This window comes from Dermacentor andersoni, chromosome 6, assembly GCF_023375885.2.
Source record: "Dermacentor andersoni chromosome 6, qqDerAnde1_hic_scaffold, whole genome shotgun sequence".
NCBI lineage: Eukaryota > Metazoa > Arthropoda > Arachnida > Ixodida > Ixodidae > Dermacentor > Dermacentor andersoni.
In genome coordinates, this window is record NC_092819.1 from 40,617,758 (window position 1) to 40,637,803 (window position 20,046).

General features: G+C 48.9%; 1 protein-coding gene across 1 annotated transcript in view; it reads right to left on the reverse strand.

Annotated features, from left to right (window-relative positions):
* Positions 1 to 18,804, reverse strand: part of LOC126521947 (uncharacterized) — a 33,452-nt gene extending 14,648 nt beyond the window's left edge. Inside the window, exon 1 of the mRNA XM_050170695.3 lies at positions 18,221 to 18,804. Coding sequence (XP_050026652.2) covers positions 18,221 to 18,707 — 487 coding nt within the window. The 5' untranslated portion in view covers positions 18,708 to 18,804. The remainder of the gene's footprint in view (positions 1 to 18,220) is intronic.
* Positions 18,805 to 20,046: the final 1,242 nt, after the last annotated feature.

Below are 20,046 nucleotides of genomic sequence, written 5' to 3' on the forward strand. Positions count from 1 at the left end.
TCTCGTAATCGTTAGTTCACGTTTTCTAGAGGAGCACCATTTCTTGTTCCAAGAAAAATTGAGATGCTGGAAATCAAATGCTGACAATGATGATTGCGCGAAGTTATTTGCAGTAGTGTATTTTCTTAATCGCGCCGCAGTGATGAAAGCTGACATAGGTTAAATGGGGATTATAGGACCATCGTGGGATGCTACTGCAAGTGCATCTGCACATTCGTTTAAGGCTAGACTTTTCTAGCCTGGCATCCACATTAGAAGAACGAGACGTAAGTGTCTTGGGAGAAGAGAGTGGACAGTTTCTAATGAATCGGACAATTTGGATGTGGTTAGGGAAGAACAGACAGACGGACAATCAGTTAAGATTACGGCAGATGACAGAGATGATGGTAACTGGCGTAAAGCTAAGACAATTGCCAATAATCTTGAAAGATAGGTGTGAAGTCAGGTATATCCGAATGGAAAAAGACCAATCTAGAAGTGGTGATACAATGCTCACACCTGCCTTTTCTTCAAAGACGTAAGCATCAGTAGCTATAACGGTCTTTGTATCCAGGTTTGCAAGGTGTTCTTCCAAAATACTTTTCAGACATTTATAGAAAAAATGTTTAGCATTGTCTGCAAAAATATCCAGTTTTAGTGACTGGAACAGAGGAATTTAGTTAGACCACCTTGCTTAGGTGAAGATTTAATGGGTCCAATAGATTTCGTACGAAAACAACTTGAGGGAAACGTGAGCGATATCCACTGGTAGCTAAGTAATTAACACAATTATTTTTATATTTATAGGGGAATTCACCTGTGGGATACTGTCCGGTCGATAAAGAACCGAAATTTGCACAGGAACGCTTTGAGGAGAAATTGGGACAGCGCTTTTTCTGATATTAAGAGAGTGGTTATTGCCATCAAGCCACTATTGCCGGCGGCCCATATAGGACAGTAGAGTTCGGTACAAAGCAAGCAAATCTACCGATGCAGCAAAAAATGCTATGTCATCGGCGTATACGTATATATGCGTATGCTGTTGCAAAGTTACAGTTCTCAGTAAAACATTAAACAGCAATGGCGATAGTACTGATCCTCGTGGTAGAGCTCTTGACTGTTGATACGTTAATGAACACAATCCGCGTTGAGAGCAGTAAAATTCGCTGCCGTTTAGAAATTCACAAAACCACGCGACAACATAATTTCGCAGACATGCTTTCCGAAGCGCGTTTATTAGGCATACATGTTCTGCACTGGCATACGCCTTAGGGATATCCAAAGTGACTAAAGCTGCATATGTTTTATGACATCGAGCTAGTTTGATGCGACTTTCCAGGTCGGCATGGGCACATAAAATCGAGCATCCACGTCTTAAGCCAATTGGCATGGGCTTAAAATCATGTTCTCTATCAGCCAATTACCTATATGCGGTCATGTAAGATTCTTTCAATGAGTTTTACTAGGTTAGATGTAAGAGGTATTGGCCTAATGTTATCTAAGAAACAATTAGCACCTTGCTTTTTTAATAATGGGATTATTTTTGCAAGTCTCCATACCGGAGGAAACCATGAATTTTTAATAGTATGGTTTACCATGGTAAGTAAGGTGAGCGGCGAAATCCTATTTTTTTATTATTGCCGTAGTAATGCCATCGGCGCCTGGCGCTGAATTAGACAGCTGGCTGAGTACATTTTTCAGCTCCGAAACTGTAACTTTGGTGAAGTCTTCACCATGAGTAGGCGGCGTAGCGTGATATAGGGCAAAATTGACTTAAAGCGACATTCTAGACCTTTAGCAATATCTTTCAGTAATTTGGCCAATGCTCAGGGTGTTGGAACCACAAAATAGACGTTTATTTGTGCCGGAAGGACCTTTTTATTTCTCAGAAATCGAAAGAATGCTTTTCTCTTGGTGGCCTTTGAAAGAAAGTCGAAGTGCTTACAATCAAAGTTGTCTTTCGCATTTGCAACTGTTCTTTTAAATGTTGCTGCCGCGATAGTCTCTCCAATTGCTAGGACACTGGCCTATAAGTAGCTTTTGCAACGCCATTTTTCTTATCCTGTAATCACGTGAGCACTCTGCGTTTCTCCAAAGGTTAGAAGACGCACTTTTTAGCTGGAGTGCACAGTCAACTGAGACTTTTTTACGGAATCTCTTAAAATAGAAAATATATCTACAGCATTTTCTTCATTATTCCGTTGCTGATTAGATAAACAAAACATCTGTAACACCTTTTTGAATGTGCTGAAATTAACAGAAGTATTTGAATGCATAGTAATTTGAGTCAACGGGCATACAAGCTCTATACAAGTATAGGAATGTCACTGCTTGTGCCCGAGTTTGTAGCAGACCACGACGAGATAGACAAATTTGAGCCAGAGAAAGTGAGTTCTGTCGTGGCAAGTGACTAAATACAAAAAAATGAGGGTGTTCTCGCGTTAATGCGTGATAAATTGTTGTTAGCGGCCCAATCCCACAAACGTTTGCCACTCGAATTGGTTTTGAACCCCAACGAAGTATGATGGGAGATAAAGTATCCGACAAAAAGTATTTATTTTCTACAGGGCGAAATTACTGTATATAGAACGCTGTAGTATTCTGAATGTCTGGGGGAAATAAACATTAACTAATGTCAGAGCGACGCGGCCTGGAATAGAAATGTCTATAGCTAGAATTTCTCTTTCTGAAGTCATTGGCTGGTAAGCCATTTTAGACCGGTGCGCACTTTTTGAAGAGATAAAGATAGCTAAGCCGCCATCACGAGAGGGAGGGTGTAAATGAACTGTACGGTAATTTTTTTACATGAAATGTATTTTCTGCTGATAACCAGGTTTCTTGCAATGCAATGATATCAGGGCAGTGTTGGGTACTGAGGTAACGTAAGTCGATTGCAGCGGAATGAATGGAACGGCAATTCCACTGAAATATTTTTAGCGTACTTATGTTGCGCTAAGTCCGGCAGCAGAAACTGCCTTGTCTAGGATGCTATCCTTCAAAAAATCTTCTTTAGAAATATCTTCTTTCTGGTCTATTTTTTATTCATATTATGGGACATTGTAGATCCCTGTGCTGCGCAGGAGATGCGCGGCGTTTAAGAGCACGGGAGTCAAGCTCCATCTGTGTTTCTTGCGAGCCACAACATGAGCTCCAATCTGATTCCTGTTCCGCATGATACACCGGAGAGGTCTCGTTATAGCCGAATTGTAGAAGGACTTATTTGGGGATTGCAAATGAAATTCGGTCGAAAAATGTGGCTATACTTGCTCTGGATCACAGTATAAGCGCCATTATTTAGGCTGAATGCGTTGTGAGCCCTCCATAGATTATGATGATGATGATTATGATGCTCAAGGGGAGATTGGCCAAGAGTTGTGTGATCGAAATGCCCACGCCCGTCTTTTCTTTGTTCACTGAAGCCCCTGTAGCTATTATATGTTATCTGTTTGTACGTGTGCAAGGTAATCTTGCAACAGGTTATTTTAGAGAACTTTGTCGTTTTCTTTCGTTGCCCTGACACTTGAGTGCGGCCGCGAGTCACGTGGCAGGCATCATCAGTATGGCACCAACTCGCGAGGACGAGGCCACGCAGCTGTGGCACGCGACAGTCGCCATTGATTCGTCGCAAGAACAGTGACTTCGGCGCTATGAACGTAGCCACGCCAGCTGCCCAAGCGAGCTGCCCAGCATCGCCAGAGACGCCACGTCCACCAAAGTCCGCAAGGTTGTGGCTGGCGTTCCCGTTCTTGCCGCTCGCTCTCTTGGTGGGACTCATTGTCTTGTTCATCGTAGCTCTCACCGCACCGGCGGCCATATTGATTCCGCCGCGCACTTCGGCCTGCTGCCTCGGTGAACTGCGGCTCCTGTCTCTTCTCGTCAACGACACCATCAAGCCATGCCGCGACATATTCGCTCACGTCTGCGCCACCTACGGGCGCAAGGAGATGCCAGGATCGCTCCGCGACATGCGTTTGAGCGAAGAATCGGCCCGCTACAAGCCGGATGGAAGCGAGGCGGGTAAGGTCATTAATAAACACTACCAGGTCTGCTTGCAAGCCATGTCGAGGGCCGAAGAACTGGCTCCCGAAACTGTGACAAGCATCACCCATTTTATGGGCACTGAAGCCTTCAAGACGCAGAGGGGCATGCTCCATTTCGTCGTGGAGATGGCGCTCAGGTACAGTCTCGAAACCACCGTGCTGTTCCTGACTTCCGATCTGCGAGACATCTGGAAAAAGCACGTGAAGACGTACAAAGAACGCCTAAGCGCAGACACTAGCGCGGTTGTGGTCATCACGCGACCCATCCTACTGCAGGTTAACGGCTCCATGGCACCACTGTATGCTCGCGTTCAGCGGGAAGCACTCGATGCCGTGAACCAAGCGCTATCGACCAACGTGACAAGACACGACATCGAGACACTGGTTAGGGACCTGACGATCGTGAAGGACGAGGAAGCTCTTTCAGCGAGCGACATGGGCGCCCTAACACTCATGGTCCCGAGTGTGCCAGAAACCGAATGGCGAGCACTTTTAGGGAGCATCGCCGGAACACCGCTCGGTGAAGACGTGTTCCACACTTCGACAGACGAGATCAAACACCGGCTTGGCGTACTCCTGGACACCGCGCGGCAGCCCACGACCATGGCTTTCCTCTTGGTCGACGCCACTTCCAATTTGATACTGAGCATGCTGAACTCCAGGCTCAAGACAAGCATCCACGAGAGGTACTTTAGTCGATGCACCGACGAAGGAAAGACCCTGGTCCCGCTCTTGGCCGTCCACAGGCTCAGCATGATCAAGTCCGGAGAAAAGCGTGCCGAGCAGTTCCGATTCGTATTCGAGAAGATAGCTGGGATCGTGGCGGACACGGCGCCCCGCTTTGGCGCGCCGAAGGACGCCGAATTTCTGAAGCAGTACGTTAAACGGTTTCGCATGTCCCTGCCGGTCGACATTTTCCGGATGAAAGCGCCGCTACCGAAGCTGGGCGACCGCTACGCGTGGAACTACATGTCGCTGCAAGCGTCCGGATGGACGGCGCAGCGGATGCCTCTGCCGAAGAACGTTCCGCGACGGGCGCTTAAAGAAGCCGTAGAAACCAAGCACCTCAGAGTGCATGGCGACACCATATTCGTGTCCTTGGGCCTGTACACCGCCATGAACATATCAGACGACTACGACCCCGTTGTCGCATACGCCACAATCGGAATGTCCCTGGCCGACGTACTCTGGAACAGCGTGTTCAAATTGAGTTTTAACTTCGAGTCCAGCCGTCTCTTCGACGTTGTCAACAAGTGTCGGAACGCTTCGGGACATTTCTTCCCGAAACTCGTGTTCAGGTACGCCGAGCTTAGCTTCAATGTGACCCTGGAGGCAGCGCGGAGCAAGCATTGGTTAGACGAATTCCCGGTGGATGCCTTAACGAGGGCGTCGCGCTGTCGGCTGTTCTTCCTGCTTCTCCTTTTCCACTACTACTGCCCCGGCCGTATCTGGAGGCAGCGCATGACGGGACAAGAGTCGAATTACCTGTTCTCTAACACCGAGGACTATCACGCCGCATTCGGCTGTCCCTGGAACGGTGTTAGAGACAATGCGACGGAGGTGTGTATTTCCGAAGGTCGCGACGCAATCATGAAAGCGAAAGACGTACATGTGGATGGTGGCACCCGGTGATACGAGATTACATTTATGCGAAGGCATCCTCGCTGTTAATAGGTATAGTGCCTGTCGTATTTTGTCGCTGGAATTATTCAAGACTGCATTCAGCTGAGCGCTTTAACGTGTTGTTTGAGCAATTACTGATGTACATTTTTAGACGTATAACTACTGGAGGGTAGTTTCTTTGTAGTTTATCGAAATGAATCATTTTCGTGTTCCTTTGTTTTCTGTCATATCCCCATCACACATATACCCACCGTGATGGAGTAGTGAATTTGACGTAGCGCTGCTAAGCCCGAGGGTGCGGGATCGAATTCCGGTTGCGGCAGCCTCATTTCGATGAGGACGAAATGCAAAAACACCCGTGTAACATGCAGTTGAGTGCAATTTAAAGATCCCCAGGTGGTATAGAAGATATAAAAGCACGTCGCGCTTTCATAGTATTTTAACTACTACTACACAAACGCTTGCTTGTCTTGATCATCTTTGGTCTTGTACTCGCTGTGCCACGGTTTCCGGGAGGCAGCGATGCCAGCCTGACTTGACTTCGCAAACGTTCGTTTGTACTTGCTTCACCGGCGCACCTGAAAGTGTGACTACAGATACACTTCCCCTTACGTGATTTCATGTCACGCGTCTTGATTACGGGCTTCGTTATCCGCGATAGAAGTGTATATACAAGGCAGGCAAATCTGTTGACCGCGCCGCACCATCGGCGTCGCGTTCCTAACCTTGGCGAGTACGACGTGTTTATGCCCAATTGTCTTCTCCGCTTTCACATTCTGCTCGTCTCGGTAGACCTTATCGAACGCTGGCCGACTGATCCGTATGCAAGGCCAGGCCAGATAAGGAGAGAAAGAAAAAAAGTACATATGGAAGAAAGCTCCGGCCGCTTTTTCGTATAGCGGCTGACACTTCTTCTTTCATGCGGCAAGGACAGCCTTCTGCGGTCGGCATATCGCGGTGGCATATCTGCACAGGCACCGTTTCGAAAGCGAAAGAGTGAGGCGCAGTCTTCCGGGAACGGCCGCTTATCAGCAGCGCATCTATCCATTCAAAAACGGACAATAATTGCGTCGCATTTTGGTTCTCGCTCGCAAAAAAAGAAAGCAAAAAGGTTTTAGGTACCAAAACCACGATCTGTTAATGAGGAACGCCGTAGTGGGGGGACTCCGGAAATCTGGACCACCTGGGGGTTCCTTAACGTGCACCTAAATCTAAGTGAATCTGAGTGAATATGAACACCCGCAGTGGGCTTCCAACATTAGTGGCGTTTGCGCGTTGTGGCGTATACAGACGCGGCGCGCTCAGCCACGGTTTTGACCGGTCTAACTTGCGAAACGAGCGAATTTTCCGCAAGTGTGCGCCTTTTCTTTTCGAAAAGAAGCGACTTCCTTTGTCGCGGCGGTGTAACATAAGAAGAAACGGAGAAGGAAGCTGAAGAAAGACCACTTTCGCATCCATCAAACTTTAGAATAGAGACGATGGACGTCGGGGCCAAAAAGAGCGCGACTTCTCTAATCCCCCCCGGGCGCTCCTTTCGTTTCCCACCACATTGTCGGCGCTGCTTCGCCTAATTCCCTGATCTATAAGCTTCGGGAGCCGCCGGCGCGCTGCGTGGTTATTACGAGGAAATCCGCCGTGCCTGCGCTCTTTCCAGACACGGTCCGTATATATACGTTTTGGGGGCGCGCGCGCTCCTGTGGACGGACGTCCGGTTCCCTGCGTGGATGACAATTCTCCTTCCGGCTTAGGAACAAGTATAGTATATACGAGCGCTGCCGGTCTATAGCCCGCAGTCAAGACGCCTGCCGTCTCAATTCCCCGTTCGCCTCTCCGGTTCGTCGTGGACTCCCAGTGGCACGTTCTCCACTATACGTATACCGCGCGCGAATGGGGCCTGCAGCTCGTGAAAAGTGCGCCGCAAAGGTTGTGTAACACCTCTGCCCCATTTGTCGCTTTCTTTCTTTTTTTTTTTGCTTCTGTGCGTTAAATGATCCCAAAATGGGAAGGCAGGACACTTTAGAGTTGGCTATTCTTTCGTCTCTCTTTCTGCTAGAAATTGGCGCAACCGCGCTGATGCGTTGACCCAACGCGGAAAATTGGGGGGAAAAAAAGCACTCATTTGGGCTGGTTGGTAAGCGTTATAACTGAACAGATTAACAGCGCATGGGGCAGGACAGACAGAAGGAACGGACATGGTGCTTGTCCGTTTCTTTCATTTGTCCCGTCCCGTGCGGTTTTACTCCATTTAGCTTCGATTGGTAAGCATGTCGGAGAGTGTGAGTGCGATAAAGATCTTGAGCACGAACGCCGAGTTATGGTTATGGTGCCCCTCGAGATTGGCAAAGTCCTGTACTTTCTACCGAATTCCCTTTTTTTTTTCGTTAACGCTCGTCGAAGAACGGCCGAGTGCCAGAATATGCGCCCATACTTCTCGCCCGAGTTTGGACCGTTGAGAAGGATCCGCAGCGCCTCGCGTTGTGAAAAAGTTCCGGGGAGTGGCCTTTTCCCCCAAGGCGGACACGCTATATATGTGGTGCGGGGGAACAGACGCGTCCTTTTTCACCCAGCAGCCACCTTGTCTCGCCATACCAGCACCTTATTCTCCCTCTTCCATTGCTCTCTCTTTCTCCTTTCTTTTAAACTCCCGACCTGTAACTGCGCCCTCGTTTTACCTTTCCTGCTGCAGCGCGACTGCTGCGGTCATTGTAGCGACGCCTCCTTTCCTATTATTCGTTGGTGTATTCGCCGTCCCCGAAACCACTCTGGTCTGCGGGGTGCCGCGTCTCGAGGCTTGAATACATCCGCGGACCTACCTATACACGCTCGCCTTTTCTTGCACCGCCGTTCGGTCGCGCCACTCTTGGCACGCCTGCCGTACCGAGCGACGCTTTATTTTCGAGGTGATCTCTCAATTCGGGAGGCCCTTTCTTTACGCCGGTATACCTCCCCCCTAACCCCCTTTCTTCAGGTATCATTCATCCGTGTCTATCCCCCCTCTCCTTTACGTGTATACAGGGCTCTTTCGCGCTTCAGAGGCGACTTTCCTGATTTACTCGGTCACAACGTGAAACGGCAGCTCCTGCACCGCATACGCGAAAGTGTTTGTTCAGGCTCGCTAGACTGCATTCCAGAATAAAGCTGTGTATTGGTGTATGTAGTCGCCACTGTAACACAAGCTCTGCAATAGGTTTGAGCACAGTGTTTCCAGCAAGTGTTGTCGGTGATAGACTTATCGATGATGATGATGATTATATATCCTCTTAGAAACATCGGTACCTACGACATATTTGTTCTTTTTACCCTTGTACTGTGCATCTGAGTTCTGATACACTTTTACACGCTAAGATACGTTATTTAAAGAAGTAGAATGTTCGCTTCTTTAGTTGTTTTAGTAAATTTTGTGCCACCAATCTGTCGGCCATCTATTACTAGGCTGCAGCGCCCAGGCCTACTTACGTCTACCCTACTGGTCTCTAAATACTCAAAACCTTGAACAGGCTGACTATGTCCACATTTAATGCACGATGGATACTGTTACATGCTAAAGATGTACCATTTTTACGCTTCAGCTGGCTCACTGCACGCCACGTGTATCCGTATGTATAGTCTGCAATGCTTTCCAGACGCGTAGCTGCCGTACAGTCTGTAGAAAAAGCTTAAAGGCCGCCGCTCTCGCAACCAGAGCGTACCATCTCTTGTACACGCTGGAGCTATTCACTATACACTATTCGCTATACGTTTTTCCGAGCTAGTGAACCCTATAGCCTTGCCACAGGCGAGTGCCGGCAGCTTTGATGTATATAGGACGCTCCAGTGACTAGAACGGTGGCCATGACACTTCTGAGACAGTCTGTCGATGCTTCGTGCTGTTTAGCGCTATAGTCTACATATACTACCATGGGTTGCCTCACAGACAGCAATTTCACGTCAGACGGCAGCTTGAAAACTGTAGAAAAAGTCTGCGCAATGTTTATAGCTTCGTTTTTCACCCTGCCGTTGTTCTTTGAGGCCAGCGTTTTCAAACACATCAAAAATAATTTGTTCTCAAACGCGTCAGTCTCCCCAGTGAGCATCGTTCTGATAAAAGTGATACTCTCCAAAAGTTATGATCCACTAAGAAGCTATATACTCTTGCGCAAGTAAAGACTTTTTCCAAATTTTTGAACTGGAGCTCTGGTACTCTTCGATAGGTGTAGTTTTAGCCAGCTTGTGCCCAATCGGTGTGTGCGTACTCCAGTAACGTGGTGCCATAAAACAGTAATCTCGAAAATGAGGTTAAATATGAAACAATGCCGTTACTCGAGTTAAATGAGCCGCCAGTCACTCCCCTTGTCATTAGCCCGGACGAAAGCGTAGTGCTTATGCGCCCTCGAAGCCTGTGCAGTTCACGTGAGGAGACGTAAACTCACCAACATTTTCAACGTGCACAGTGGGACGGACACGGTGCTCTCGACTCTCTGTCGTATTAGGTTACCGCCTGATAGAGCATTACACGTGCATGTTTCTTGAACGGTGATACAAACAAGCGACTGGTTCTGATAACCTCGATGCTTCTTATGTGCATTCCTTGCAGGGAGCACGAAGTAGAAGACCGAACGACAGTGAATAAATGAAAACAAATAAATAAGTAAATAGGGATGGGAATAAACAAATAACAAAATAACACGTGGATACGTTCGAGGTGGGAGTGCAAAAATACAAAAGAAATACACGAAGTTGACCACCAGCAGGTATACAGGCGAGGACGCGATAAATAGCAGAGAAAAGCGCGTTGATAGACAAATGGATAACCAACGCGAAACCGATCTCGGCCCGGGGTCATCCCTGCCGATCCGGTGACCACCGAAACCATTAGGGTCGGCGGAAAGACTCGTGGTACATGCCCGTGCACCGAGAGCTCCTCACTCAAGGGTCGGTTCGCACCGGAGCCCGCCGTGCCCCAAGTATAGGGCCTGACGAACGCTCGCCTTCAAGGATAGCGCTCCCCGATAACAAATGGAGGCTCGTTTACCACCTCCCGCGTCGCTCTCTCCCGCCGCCAATCGAAGCGATGGACGCCCCACTTCAGAGCACACCGACGAGGGAACGATCAACAAAAGGGGGGAGATCTTCTATAAAGCGGCCACATTGAACACATTAGGCGTCGCAGCTTCGGAGTAGTAAACCGGTTATTGTGAGCGAGCCACTGGTAAATTTGTTTTGCGGATGCCGGGTCTTCTGTGTATGCATATATACGCGTGATTCACGGTCTCAGGTCGGAAAGATTGAAAAGATAAGAATACGGAGATGTAACCGCGGCATCTCTGAATGTAGTACAATTGAGGAATACTTGCTGTAATTTTTCAGCTTGAGTGCCCAACTTTGGCGAAACCGCGTAGTCCGTTACATTACAATGCCTGCAGCCCACGAATTCACCTGACTTTACCTCTTATCTGTTACACCTGCCTCTGTTAAACTGTATACGTATAGTCTCTCTCTTCATCACGTTATTGTCCTTATATATATATTTGCTTCGCAGGCAGCGCAGTGTTTCGCCATAAAAGCACTGTGCTTACTATGTGTACTTTGTGACATAGAGTACAGGAATTCAGTGCTCTATCAATCCCATCGCAAAATGTCGGCGCAGCAGACTATAACACTGTAACGAGAGAAGGCTTTGTTTCCTTAATCCGACCGAAAGCATGATACCGAACACAAAAAGCTAAGGATCATTCGCTTCGGTCAGCACACCCGCGCACGCCGACGGAGGCGAACCTCTGCGGTGCCGAAGCAAAATGCGGCAGCGTGCTCTCTCTAGTGCACCCCCCTGCCCCCCCCCCTCCAAGGACGGGCGCACAACCCACAAATTCGGCAGCGGGAAGGGTCGAGGCCCAGCGTGCGGTGCGGCGGCTACACGCCGATAGATATCTGCTACGCGACGGCACTGATCGAGGGCCGATCGCGATGCCCACGGCGTCGGATGGCGGAAACAATAGGTGCTCAGTTCTCGTCCGATATCCGGGCCGCTTTCCACGGGTGCGGAAGTAAGAAGGATATAAATGACGTGAAATCTTTGCCCCCGCTGATTCCAGCGCGCACACAGTCCACCTAAATGTTTGCTTTCTTCATTTTTCTCTCTGGGAAACTAAGGGCAGGGTGTAGGTGTTCTCCGCATTATACTCGTCGTCAGTTCGTGCTCGCCGATGCAGAATGGAGACGATTATAGTTTTGCCGTATCTCTGTTGTTGCTGTTGTTCTTTCTCCTGACATCAGTGACCGGCGCGGTGTGATCAGCGACCAGCATTTCCTATGGTTTACTGTAGAAAAGGCGAAATTGGCATCGGAGCAGGCGGAGGCGGTAATAGCTATACGTCATCAATTTGCTGCCTCAAATGCGCAGAATGTACACCTATACGGCAATTCAGTGCATGCGTTCTGCTCGCGTTTCATCGGACTCCTATAGATGTTCGCAGCAACAATCACTGAGTCAGTCATGCTCTTTCTCTCTCCAGCCTTACCCTCTTCTCTCTACCAGCTTAGCGAATCACCGCAGTACAGAATGCGACACAGAGGGGCGCATTCCATTTCACATCGCTTACAATATCGACGGACTCGCAGCGCTCACTTTCGCTTTCCTGCTGGCTACGTTCGCTTTCCTGTTTATCTCGACTAACTCGCCAACTAAAACAATCTGCCGCCATGTCCATCCGGGGCAGGCTCGGGAAAGTGTCTCCAAGCGCACGCGCCGTCACTCGTTCTTGTCCTTTACCGCACCGGGCTGTAGCGCGGATTGCAAATCCCTCGGCAAGCTCTTCGTGATTGCGCGCAAGCGCATCCCGTAGCTGGTTCGGTGCTAAACAAATTAAGTTGCCTATACGCTTGTACAAACAAGCGCGCCCCCTGTCTGCGCTTCTCTAATCCCACACGTTTCCCCAGATTGCTCTATAGCTCTCTATAGACGGCTGGACATGTCCACTTGCCTGTGAGCTCCGCGAGCACTGCAGATCTGTACGTTCAACCGCGGCGCGGAACTGCCTCGAAAGGATTAACCAATCGTCACAGAGCAACGTACAGGGTGCGGACATGGCTCTTACCTAAAAAAAGGAGAGAACCTCAGGCCTAGGAGATTTCGAAGCGCATGCGACGAAACGCTACAGGCATTCGTCCATTCTTCCATAGCTTTATCTTTATTTTTTACTTTGCTAGACGTCCTCTCTGTACTGTTTGTGAATCGTGCGGTGTTTACACTAATTCCCGTCTACTGCATGCATTGCTCTCTGTTTCCTGTGCAGGTTTAATGCCCTCTAATTCCGCTCCTAAATCCAGGCGCGGAGGAGGAAACGGAAGGGCGCGTTGACGGCACGTTAGTCTATAGAGTGCTACTCGCTCGCTAGTGTCCACCGAGGCACGCGAGGGTGCGTAATTGTCATCCGTGCGCCGCCGTGAAGACAGCACCTTCTGCGTGTTTGGTCTATTTACGATTTTAGTGGACGGTAAGAGAACCTCGTAATGAGAAAGTGCAGGCCGAGCAGTTTGAAAGCATTTCGCTGGACTTTAAACAGTATGTGCTATACGTTTGTTCTCCCCTATGCTGTGTGTACGAAGATAATGTGAAGCTAAAATTACTATGAAAGATGTTGAATTGACGGCTGTATACAGCCGTGTCAAAGCTGCGCACCAAAATAATACTATGAGGGACGTCGCTGAGGAGCGCGCCGGATTTATTTTGACAACCCGCTGGGCTTTAACGTACGCTCATATATGCGCATTCGAGTATTTCTTACATTGTTCCCCAATCAAACTGCGGCCGCCGCCACCACCTGGTATCGAACCCGCGTCATAGTATTCAGCAGCGCAACACCTTATAGGTACGTATGAGCGGTATTCAGTTCCTGTTACAGTGTTAAGCACGTCCATCCATCGGCCGAGCAGACGTGAATCAGTTATGGAGTTGAGTTGAGTGGTTGTAGGCTACTGGTGCGATTAGCCTTGCAGTAGCTGCCGGCAATTGCTCCACCGTAGCGACACTTAAAATAAATAAATCATATAAATCAGACACAGACCACACAACTACACATAGTCGCTCCTAAGGTCACCGTGTGGAGGCCAAATCCGTGTCCTGCAGGTAATTTAGAAGAAGGCGACAAAGCTCCTTCCTATCTAACTGGTTCCCGCGCGGGAAAAGTTATGGAAACCAAGACATCACCATCTTGCTCAGATTCATACCATGCAAGTGTTTAAAAATAAACCGAGGTCGTAAACGTTTGTGTACCAATGGCTGAAAAACGAAATACTGAGTATAACTGCTCTTTCGTACAATCCGTTTCAGAACTTGATGTCGTGTACAATCACTTCACAGTTGCCGAAATTAGGCGCGTTCCCCGGTGACATCAGCTCGCTTAACAGCCAATTGAGCATAAGGAACCACTCAAAGACTTGTCTAACGCGCTGACACCGGCCTTCGTAGCCATCGCCTGTTCGCTGAACCACTTAAAACACGTTCATTCCCCATCTCGTGGATTGTATCTTCCTTCTCTCTCTCGCACGCACGGACGCGCACACATATACTTGCACAGAATTCGCGTCCACAGAGGTTCGTTCCTGTGAACTCAAGCACGTGACCATTGTGGCTCGCGCATAGATGTGGCTATACGTCGCTCCCCGCAGCCCACGTGCTACCGCCGTCAGTGCAGAAGAGCCATTTGTGTACAAGCGTCAAAAAAGGACGGATGTCCAGCGCGGAGGCGAGTTAACTAACGACGCCGTCGCTTGAGACGCCAAACCTTTCGGCAAACCGGTCTTCCCCATTTCTCATGAGCTGCACCCGGCAAAGCGTTCACTGTTCTTAAACGGTGCCGTTTTGTCGCCTATTTGGGTAGATTGTATAGCCTAAATGCCTACCCCATCCACGCCCAGCTGGATAAGAAAACAGCGACAAATCTGCTCGACGTCCCACTCGCTTACCCCACGACCCCCGCTGGAGCGGTCAAGTGTCCAGTCTGCGCTGCTCGCTCCGCGTAATGGACGGTCCCGCTTGCTGCGTGCGGTCATTAGATCTCCCGAACCCCTTCCCACGCGCCTCTCATTTTCGGCGGACCCTGCACCGTACCGCACGCCACCGCATTTCTACGCCGTGCGTGCACCCCTGATGCGCTTGAAACTGGATCCCATGTTCAGTTTCCCCGCTCGTTGTCCACTTTGGGGAGGACCCGGAGTGGACGTGTTGAAAGCAGTATGGAAGAGGGTTCTTCCTGATGACCACTGAAACTTCTGGGTGGACTCCGCTCAATATGACTGTTGTGGGCAGCCCCTTCTCGGAAGTTTGCTCGCCGTGGTCAGTAGGCGGGAAGGCTTTCTTTTTTCCGGGAACAAATTTACCCTTCACCGGAAGCCGCGGAGGCTGACCACAGCGCACGCCGCGTGTTTGTTGGGTGGGCTTTAGAGTGAAAGCTTTGCATTGCCACTGTCACGTCGAGTTCAAAAGGGAGTCGTAACTGCATCTAACTTCTCCCGTCTGCTTCTATGTTAGAAAGCTTTAGCGCTGCCAAGTGTCGTATCATCTTGTGAGGTAATACGACAGTTGTGTGCTTCGCACCTGCTCTGTTGTAACGGACGAAATGATTTGCCGTACAACAAGGTGATTTTCCACGCGGCGAGGGAGCATGGCTAAACTTTCTATTCTGTTTGCACTTGCCGGTAAAATTATGCGAACCTTTCTTCAGTAACCCGTAAGATGTCTACCATCGATTCAATTGTAATAGCAGAGGCAATGCTAGAGAAGTTCACTTCAGAACCTAGCATGAACTGGACTTTACATATTGAAAAGCCTTGCTATATATGTGGCTGAAACACCATGTACAGGATATTTTATTTTAGGTGCACCAAATTTTTAGAAATTGCCTGTGGCAGATAGCACGATTCTAATCCGTGATGTAAATTGCTTGATCAGATGGGCATTACTTCTACGATTATTCAAAATACTTAATTGAATAATTAACATGATTACGTTAACAAACTTTTTAATGATTAACATTACGGCCACTATTTCTATCTACGAATTATAACCGGTGATATCGCAAGGCGTATCCACTTGGAATGAATTCTCAGGATTGCTCCAGTTTCGAGATATTCATTTTCAAGGTGTCCGACAAAATCATTTGCGTTCCAGTTATTTTTCAAGGAAAACGCTGTTGTATTGACTGAAGCACAAAAGTAACTGCATGGAACACCAATGCATTTCGTCGGACAGTTTGAAAATTAATATCTCGAAATTGGAGCAGTCCTGAGAATTCGTTCCAAGTGGATACGCCTTACGAACTCACCGGCTATAACACGTAGATTGAAATAGTGGCTGTAATGTTATAAATTAAATATAATTAACGTAACTATGCTAATTATTTAAGTATTTTGATTTCTCGTAGAAGTAATTGATCAAGGATTTGAATTGTGCTATCTGCCACAGACAATATTTTTAAAATTCGGTGCAGCTAAAAAAACACCCTGTATATTCAGAACAAAATGACGTTTCGAAATTTTAGCGGATCCCTTGTTTACAATCTGAGCACCAGCAAGGTTATGAGATCGGAAAAAAGGGATCCGTACGGGTCTAGAGACGTCATATTGTTAATGGCCAGTAACCTGCTTCATTCTTAACATTAATTTTACCCGTGCAAAAGATATTCCATCGAACTCTCAACTACATAATAAAAAAGCCTAAACTTGTATGTTTCAGCACGAAAAGCACCCGGTTTGCCAAACTGGCTGCGTCATTTTCGCTTACCGGAGCTTCGTTGAAAAGTCGGACATTCAAGCTCATTTTTCTCCGTGTCGCTGTTACAATTGTTTTACGCCTGCTCCACACACATACACAAAAAAAAAGAAGAAAGAAAGAAAACGCGTGAAGCGTTGGTGCAGTACTGCCGTCTCCGCTGGTGTTTCGGCAAACTGTGAAGCAGGAGTCACGTGGCACGACTCGGCACCCGATGCGACGTGTCGAAAAGTTGGCTGCTCCCCGCCTGTTCCAACGCATGAGAATTTGTTGGAAACATGTTGGATGCCTTTCTTGGTACAAGTCGTACCTCTACATATCACGGGCAAGGATAAAAAAAATATCGTAATTTTTCTTCACAATCCACGAACACGGCTTAAAATTACTGTTCACGGCGGTGTTCGCACGTTGAAGCGCAAACTACAGATAAGCGCTCCAGGTTACGTGTAAAGACAAGAAAACTGATTCCTTCTTGTCGTCGATATGAGCCTCCGTAATCTTTTCACGTAGAGTAGTCACACATCTTCAGTTAGGTTCAAGAAAGTGGGTTGTCAAACGACTTGTTTGACATTTGATTTCGCATTAATATCGAATTATGGAGGCAGCTGCTACGGTTTTTAATAGATGGTTCAACTTGCTGAACACAAGTAATATAGGTACTCTGCTTTGTCATGTCAACTCACACCATTGTCTTATTACTGTATAAGTTGGTGCCAGCTGTGCTAACCGCGCATGCTAGTCGCAATACAGGGGACAAGCGCGCAATGTGGTCCTACTGGCTAACGGTATTCGTCAATCGGTAACAGGATTCTGAAGTTTCAAAGTTTCGCGTCATCAATGGCGCTTTCAGACACAGATGCGTTAAGAAAAATAGCAGCGCGGTTCTAGGTAAGGCGTCATAACCACGAAAGACTTTTATATTTGCAGACGCAGAGGCGCAATGATCAATAATCCTTACGCACCTTTCGCGTAGTGGCATCAACAGATAAAACCTGAGAGCTTCACTTTTTGTATCCACCAATCAATTCAATGAGCACGATACTTGTGGTTTCGTACGTCGACAAAATTAGCATAGAAAATGCGCGCCCCAGTGGAATGCTTCTGTCTTTCGTATGAGAGCGAAATAAAACTTTGCTGATAAGCCATACCATTAGGAAAAATATAAGGAAAAAAACTTGAACACGAAATGTCGACTGCATGCCGTTCTAGCAGAAAACGACAGACTGATGTGTTATATCATAAATAGTTTTTTTTCTTTCTTTTTTTTTTGTCCACATGTAGCTGAATGTTGCTCAGTGGTACACTCTATTAGTTCTATAGGAATATCTACGATGGTTTCTTGTTGGTGCCAGTGTGGTGAGAATTGCAGATATAACTACCGTTACTTTCGACGCAGCGTCTGTGTTCAAAGACACCACTGATAAAACATCTTTCAAGCAACATATCGGTTTGCCTATATGCTAAAGAAGTACTTTAGCACTCGTACATAATGTTCAGCGATGCAGGTAAATTGCTCTCGCCTGTTGTAGAAATAAATAGTCTACGCTCTTTGCGGAACATATTACGTTTCGGATATTACGTAACCACAAGCTTGCCTTCGGTACACAGATACTGAAATCCCAGTCTATCGAATAACGAGGCCAAGAACGTTTTCCTGCTTAGACCTAGAGAGCATGTTGAAAACACTTCTGAATGTCGCCGTCAAACAACACTTGCAGTTCCTTGCAGGGGTTACACTGTTACCACCACAGATTGGTAACTGCCAAAGAGGCAACACACGCAGAAAGCCAAAGAAAGCTTGCCTCGTTTGATACGCTGCTCGTGAACTCACCTCGCCCGCTTCTGCCGACGAATCGCAGGTCGTTGAACTTGGCCACCTGGTTCTTCATGACGGCGGAGGCGTTGCGCAGCTCCCCGCAGTAGTTCTCGTCGTTGCCCGCCCTGAGCGTCACCAGCGTGCCGTCGCAGACGTCGCCACCGAGCGCCAGCACGCGGAACGACATGGGCAGCGTCTTGTTGGAGCGCCAGTGGCTGGGCAGCACCGAGCACACCACGTTGGGGCTGCCGGTTCGCATCAGTTCTCCGGGGTGCTCGGCGAGCACCTGCGTCAGGGCCCGCTCGCCCGGGAGCATCGAGGCCAGGTCCGTAGTCGTCGTCGCCGCCGAAGACGACGTCGTCATCACGCCGCCGCTGTCTCGGGTGACACACGTGGACGAGATGGGAGCCGGTATCACAGTCTCCCGCGGCTGCTGCTGCTGGCCGGGATGGTGGTGGTGGTGGGGTAGTAGGTGGTTGCCGACGGCGCACGGCAAATGCATGGTTGGGCAGCGGCGAACCGGGCTCTCTCGCCAGGCTTGCAAGGCAAGAAGGGGGAAACGGCGCGCTGGGGAGGAGAGTCCGCGGCCGGAACGTCCCACACGCACGCACGCACAGAGTTTTCGGGAGCGTGAACACTGGGAGGGTGGGGGGGATGTGGAGAGCACGGGAGGAGGGGAGGCGGCAGAAGAAAGTTTGGGCCGCGCGCTCGGAGCGCGCGATCCGAGTTTTGCGGATACGGTGTGCGCAGGCGCGCCGACGGAGAGGCAGAGGTCCGAGTTGCTGCACCCGAGGAGCGCGAAAGAAAAAGGCGGCGAGTACTTCTCCCGGGGTGCGAGTCTTGGGAGCCGGTGGAGGAGAAGAGAAGGGAAATAAAAAAATAGTGCGGAAGTAATACGGCGGATGCGCCGCTCTTCGGAAAAGTGGACTTGGCGTGCGGCAGCGAGGCGGTTCTTGCGGGCGGTCGCTGCTGGCGGGCTCCTCGCGGGGTGCGGCAGGGCGAGTGGAAGGGGACGAAGCCGCGATGTGGATCACCGCCGCTCCGGCCTCATTGACACCGGGGCGAGCGTGGCCCGCGGAGAGGGCCAGCCCCGTGGCGGATTGGCGGTCGACCTGAGTGACGTGTGCGTCGCGCCGGCCAATGGGAGCCTCGCCCGCGTCTCGCCTCCTGCGGTTTCGTTTTCCCGTACGGGCGCCTTGCCATGCTGGGCAGCCCGCCGCTGATGCACTTTGACGAAGGCGGGTGGCATTGAGTTTGGCGAGGGGGCGGAAGGGGGGTACTAGAGGGGGGGGGGAAGGCAGGTCATAGGAATCGTGAAAGTGGGTGACAGGTCCGCTTCTACGAGGCACACTTCTTCTCTTAGGAAACCTCCGTACTACATGGCTTGGATTATAAGGATTTCTCCACTCGTTTCTTATATGCCATGATCATAGTTTCAGAGGCCGCTGGAATTGACGATTTCATGTGCGCGGGCAAGTCATACTATATTGTTTCACCTTGCGCGGATATGTGTTGTCTCGGTCAAAAGAGCTGTTCTTCGCTCCGTATACTTGACTAACGATATCTCACCCTTCTCAGATATTTCCGATGCATTCCAATAAATCAACATGTTTCTCTTATTGATAGTTCGCAAACTATAGTGACTTGTATGAATGCCGCATCCTTAGTTCCTGAACAATGTTTCAAAAATGCGTACCAGTTTCAGTATCATAGGAGAACTTGTTCTCTGGGCGCCTGCCACAGTTCGAGCACCTTTCTGAATTCGCTCTCTAGTTCCTGGCGCTGAAGAAAGCGCGGCTGAAAGAATACCGTTAATTTGCATCATGATGGAAGAAGGAAAG